Below are 5,744 nucleotides of genomic sequence, written 5' to 3'. Positions count from 1 at the left end.
TAAATAATATACAGAATTATTTTATATCTATTTTGTAATTATATAACTTAAAAGTGGTTTCTTTTCACACGTTCTAAATACAATATATTATTTTAAAACCATTATTTCAGCTAAAGTATTTAAATATAAATTGATTGTCACATAAAAATATATATACAAATAAAATTACTTAAAGAAATTTCATTTTTCAGCAATTCCAAACACGAATAACATTATTTCTTTTATTTCTTTCAACTTTTTTTTTTCTCTTTGGTAGTCACTACAAAACTCAAAAGGAGACACGCACCCCTTGAAACTATAAATAGCTAGCCCCATATATGTTATACCAAATATAATAATAAACTCGTAGAATAACATCAAAACAATTTAATTATTTGATAGTTAGTATTAGATTTGCACTATACCAAAGTTCCAAGCCATGCCAATTGTTAGTAAGGACCCTCTTGTAGTTGGGCGCGTGATTGGGGATGTTTTAGACCCCTTTGAAAGTTCTATTCCAATTAGAGTTACTTACAATAATAGAGATGTTTGCAATGGCTGTGAATTCAAGCCTTCTCAAGTTGTCCACCAACCAAGAGTAGCCATTGGTGGAGTTGACCTCAGAAACCTCTACACTCTGGTAATTTACTACTATTTTCTTTTGGACACGTGTTAGATTCAACAGTTATCTCAAACATATTAAATCGTTCAATGTTTTTACTTATTATTTTTATTTAAAGATAAAATTTAGGTACGAATTATGTTAAGTAATTTAGTCAAATATATTAAACTATTTAACAATTTTTAGCTATAGTCTTCATGCGAAAGAAGATATTTTTGTGTGAGCAAGCACTAATTTTTGAGAAATAGAAAAATTATGTTTAAAAACGGATCATAAACAACATCGTAACAAATCAGTTTGAGTTAGTTGAATGATTAATTCATTCATCTGCTTAAATAAGTATCAGGAGTTTAAATTTTATATTGGACATAAATTAATATATGACACATTAATCATTAGCTTCTTACACCAGAAAATTTTATGAAAAAAAAAAAAAAACTATATCTTAAGACAAACTAAGGTCGATCTCCTGAAACTAGAACTTAGAGAACCTCAGCTCCACTTCCAATGAACATGGCTCTGCCTTTGCTCAACACCGCACTCTGTCTTTACTTATGCTTTTCTATATATACACATGCCGCATGGAAGAATAAACATCTACAACAATATATAGACAAGACATTGTGAAGAAAAAAGAAACAAACTACTTGTGTAGACAATCTCATTCCTCTTTCTTTATAATTTGGTATTTTATTTATTGGAAAAAAAAACAATATGACAACTTTTGGAATTAAAAGTACTTCTCTCGTTTTTATCGTAATTATTGTTGGGTATATATAATTGCGTCTAATATAACATTTTCATATGTTAGATATAGAACTACTAATATACTTAAGCATATAGCTAAAGCTTGTCAAAAATTGAAAGAAAAATAGTTATGGCATGGGATTATATATGTTTAAAACAAATTAAAGTGATTTTAATGACTTAAATTAATTTTTATTTGATTTTACTTACAGGTTGCTGTGAATCCAGATGCCCCTAGCCCCAGCAACCCTAGTTTGAGGGAACACCTACATTGGTGAGTCACAATAATTATGGTGCAAAATTTGCACACTAATTAAAGAAGACTAATGGTACATGATTAAATAAAGATTAAACTATATTACAACAATTCACGTCTTAAATCAATTATATATATATTTAGCTTAATACTACTTTTACTTATGTAATATCTCTTTTTGTGTTTATTAACTTCAGGCTGGTAACTGATATTCCTGCCACAACTGGACCTAGTTTTGGTACGTATAATTGTTGTGCATCTATTTAGTCTCTAAACTTACACGTGATTTTGAGATTAGTTATTTAAAATTTTAATTGTTTCTATTTTATTTTCAAACTTTACAAATGTGACTCACATTAGTTCTTTGGATAAATTTTGGTATACAGGTTAATAGAGCACTAATATAGACTACTAGATGTCATGTTGAAATGGCGTCGTTTTGATTTTTGTGCTCAATAGCCCAAAAATAATGTTGTATTCTGAGACTAGTTCTCTAAAATTTTAATTGTCTTTATTTAATCTTCAAACTTTACAAATGTGACTTACATTAGTTTTTTGGACAAATTTTAGTATACAGATTAATAGAGCACTAATATAGACTGCTAGATGTCATGTTGAAACGGCGTCGTTTTGATTTTTGTGCTCAATAGCCCAAAAATAATGTTGTATCACTTTCTTTGAGAGGAAAACTTTTAATAAACACCACTTACGATGTTATTTTTTGATTATTTGAGTGCCAAAATAAAAACAATGTCATTTTGCAGAATTTGGCGTAGCATCTCAGAATTCTGTTAATATTTGTATGTCAAAAGTTGTCCTAAAAACTAACATGAGTCGCATTAATAAAATTTGGAGACTAAATAAAAATAATTAAAATTTTCAGAGATTAAATTAAAATTGGAATGTAAATTCGAGAATCAAATTGAAAATCGTGTCGTTTATTTAGTATAATCTCATTAACATAAAAATTAGCCCTATAGGTATATATAATACATGGACCATTTCTTTTGAAAACATATATACAAATTAAATGAGTTTGTCAGAAAAATATAATGTAATACGTAACAATTTTACCAAAGTACAACAGGTAATTTATTTAATTAATGAGGTTACTAATAAAATGGAATAAATACAACTATGAACAGGTAACGAAGTGGTAGCATATGAAAGTCCACGACCAACGTCAGGAATTCATCGAATCGTGTTTGTATTATTTCGTCAATTGGGTAGGGAGAAGGTTTATGCCCCTGGTTGGCGCCAAAATTTCAACACGAGAGAATTTGCGGAACTATACAATCTTGGTTCGCCTGTTGCTGCTCTCTATTATAACATCCAAAGGGAGAATGGCTCTGGTGGCAGGAGATTATATTCATCATCATCATAATTACATAAATAATAATAATAATCAACAATAATAAATGACTACTTTCTTTTTGGTCCAAACTCAATATAGCTGTATGCATAAATTGAACCCAGCCTAGGCTACTGCACGGTTCATTCTTTACATGTTGTGTATTGGCAACAAAAGTTATAGTATGTTGTTCGATTTTAAAAATGCTATTTATATACTAAAATCAGCCATCAATGTATTTATGCATAAATAAATGTATGGTTCAATTTATTTTTAATGTGTATTTATATTCTAAGCTTCTACTTTTTCTCTGTCGAACAATCTCTCACTTTCGAACTTCCATAGGAGAATACTCGCACCGCATTTTGATAGCTTAGTTCAGCAAGCTCTTCTTTCGTAATCTCTGGCATTGATGCAACATAATCAAGTATCTGCAACAGGAATGAATTGAAGAGTATAAATACATAACCACAAGAGAGAGAGAGAGAGATTCATTTCTATGTGCTTATGAGATCCATATTACTTATTACAACAACCAACTCACCCCACATACAAACCCACATATCTCTCCCCCTCGCCTTCGGCATGCTGAGTAAACATCCTATAATTTGAAGAATGGTTTTGGATGGATTTAATAAGCCAATTCATTTTGCATTGTTACCTACTTTCAAACATGGGATGATTTGATTCCAAGAAGTAAGCCTACTGTCTTATTTTGTGCTAGCTTCACGGATGGAAATATTATCTTTTGGTTATATATCATTGTCCAGGGTTTTCATTATTCCTTATAGTAATAAACAAAATATATACATGATTAAGAGAAAAAAATCACAATCCATTCGCATAAAACATATACAACTACATGGCTGAGTTTTTATAATTGATCTCAACACATTACCATCATTTCCTAGAATACATATACATTACTGTTGTAAATGCAATTAACATTGCCAGCAAAAAACAGAGACTACGAACTGATTTTCTCCTTTCTTTGATTATCCTTCAATTCACTCTATTTGTTCCAATCTGTTTTCCAACACCATCATTCTTTCTTCAATATATTTGTTTTCTTCATAGTCAAAATATTTAGAAATCAGCTCATAGAGCCACACAAAATAGTGTGTGTTTGGATTGTGGTTGGTCAAACTAGAGTTTGAATAAAAGTGATTTTATAGAATTGATTTTGGATAGAAGTAAGTTTATGTCAACATAATTTATGTTTGGCAATTTTTTACCAAAATTGATTTTGATAAAATAAATATTGTTTGGATAATATTAGTTAAAATCACTTTTAGATAGATAATTACTTAAAAGGACATGACATTAAATTATAATATTTTTTTTATACATGTTTAATTTTTTTTATACTTTTTTCTTATATGTTTTTTATATAGTATATTTTTAATACTCTTAGTACTCTTTTTTAGTACATTATAATTTTTAACTATTATTATTATTTATGATTAATTTTTTTATTTAATTTATTTTACTTAATAGGATCAATAAATTCTATTATAAAAAGATAATAATAAATATAATACACAAAAATTATAACTATAAAAATATATAATGTCAAATAAAAAATTAATAAAAAATATAAATAATAAATAATAAAAAAAGAGTTCAAAATGAGAGAAATAATAAGAATTCTATAAATAATGCAATAACATGTATAAAGGATAAAGTTGGTAAAACAAAAATAAATATTGAAGGTATTGGCTAAAAGCACGTTAGTGCAACGGAGAAGCTAGAAATTGTTGCTTCTTGTAAACGTGATTTTATGAACAAAATCACTTCTGCGTTTGTAGAGAAGAAATTTAGCCAAACAAAAAAGTGAAGCTTTCAAGAAGCTCTAACGTGCTTTTTTCCTTCAAACGTGGTTACCAAACACACCCATAGTTGTTGTGTGGTTGTTTAGTCTACAATCAATTATTATGGTCACAATTAGTTAAGACACACAACTAAGTTCAAAAGCAAATACATATCAAAGATGGAAGAACACTTACACAATAGTAGCAATAATAACAAAAGATCATGTCTGAATTCTTAGATGTCCATCATAGTCTTCTTACTATCACGACAAGTCTGAGACGTTGAAGATTGCTTTGTATCATTCATAGTTGCTACTTCTTGTGTTAGGATTAGGGAGAGGTGGACAAAGACGTCGTTTTCCTGACCGAGGAGGGGAATAATAGTTTCAACCAAGTCGTTACTCTCTGCTTAGGACGTGTACATGCCCGCTCACATGATTAATGTCACGTTTTCCGTCAGCTCTTTAGTCTTTACGGTGAGATCTAATGGACTTAAATGTCTAATTAAAAAAAGAGAAAATGTCAATTTATCATTTTCTGAATATTAAGGCGCACAAAATTAATTTAGATTGTTTGAGAAGTCAATTTAAACATCCGCTTAAGTAAGGGTTGAAGGTTCTTGTACATGCAACAACCTATTAAAGTTCTTAGTCTATCAGATTAGAAAACACCATGAACAAAAAAAAAATATTAAAGTGCAACTTTTTATTCAAAAAAGAGAAAGAGACTGAAAATAATATTTATTTTAATTTTAATACCGTTCCCAGAAAAAAATTACACAGGTATCTAATATCTTGAAAATTAACTATTTTGTATACCAATTGCATACATAAATAATTAAATGGCTAGGTGCATTCAGATTAATTTTTTGAAAATAAAACGGAAAATAGGACATGGAAGCCAGAGAATGGAATTTTATGAGCGGGATCTGACGTACTGTGTCTTCCTCTATATAGATCGAAATCCAAATATTATTGT

At 29.0% G+C, this 5,744-nt stretch overlaps 1 protein-coding gene across 1 annotated transcript; it reads left to right on the top strand.

The window, feature by feature from the left end:
* The first annotated feature begins 364 nt into the window (after positions 1-364).
* LOC112777928 (protein FLOWERING LOCUS T-like) lies at positions 365-3,070 on the top strand. The gene is made up of 4 exons (XM_025822307.2): positions 365-619; positions 1,561-1,622; positions 1,802-1,842; positions 2,750-3,070. The coding sequence occupies exons 1-4, from the start codon at positions 419-421 to the stop codon at positions 2,986-2,988; spliced, it is 543 nt and encodes a 180-aa protein (XP_025678092.1). The 5' UTR covers positions 365-418; the 3' UTR covers positions 2,989-3,070.
* Positions 3,071-5,744: the final 2,674 nt, after the last annotated feature.

The sequence above is a fragment of the Arachis hypogaea genome, chromosome 19 (genome assembly GCF_003086295.3).
Source record: "Arachis hypogaea cultivar Tifrunner chromosome 19, arahy.Tifrunner.gnm2.J5K5, whole genome shotgun sequence".
In the NCBI taxonomy this organism is placed as follows: Eukaryota; Viridiplantae; Streptophyta; class Magnoliopsida; order Fabales; family Fabaceae; genus Arachis; species Arachis hypogaea.
This window is presented reverse-complemented; position numbering and strand designations above follow the sequence as displayed.

What these genes read in the sequence shown, in the direction of transcription:
- LOC112777928 (XM_025822307.2), top strand. Translation starts at nt 419, where the DNA reads ATGCCAATTGTTAGTAAGGACCCTCTTGTAGTTGGGCGCGTGATTGGG. An exon ending in TCAGAAACCTCTACACTCTG is followed by an intron (nt 620 to 1,560) that starts GTAATTTACTAC and finishes TTTTACTTACAG; the next exon opens with GTTGCTGTGAATCCAGATGC. An exon ending in TTGAGGGAACACCTACATTG is followed by an intron (nt 1,623 to 1,801) that starts GTGAGTCACAAT and finishes TATTAACTTCAG; the next exon opens with GCTGGTAACTGATATTCCTG.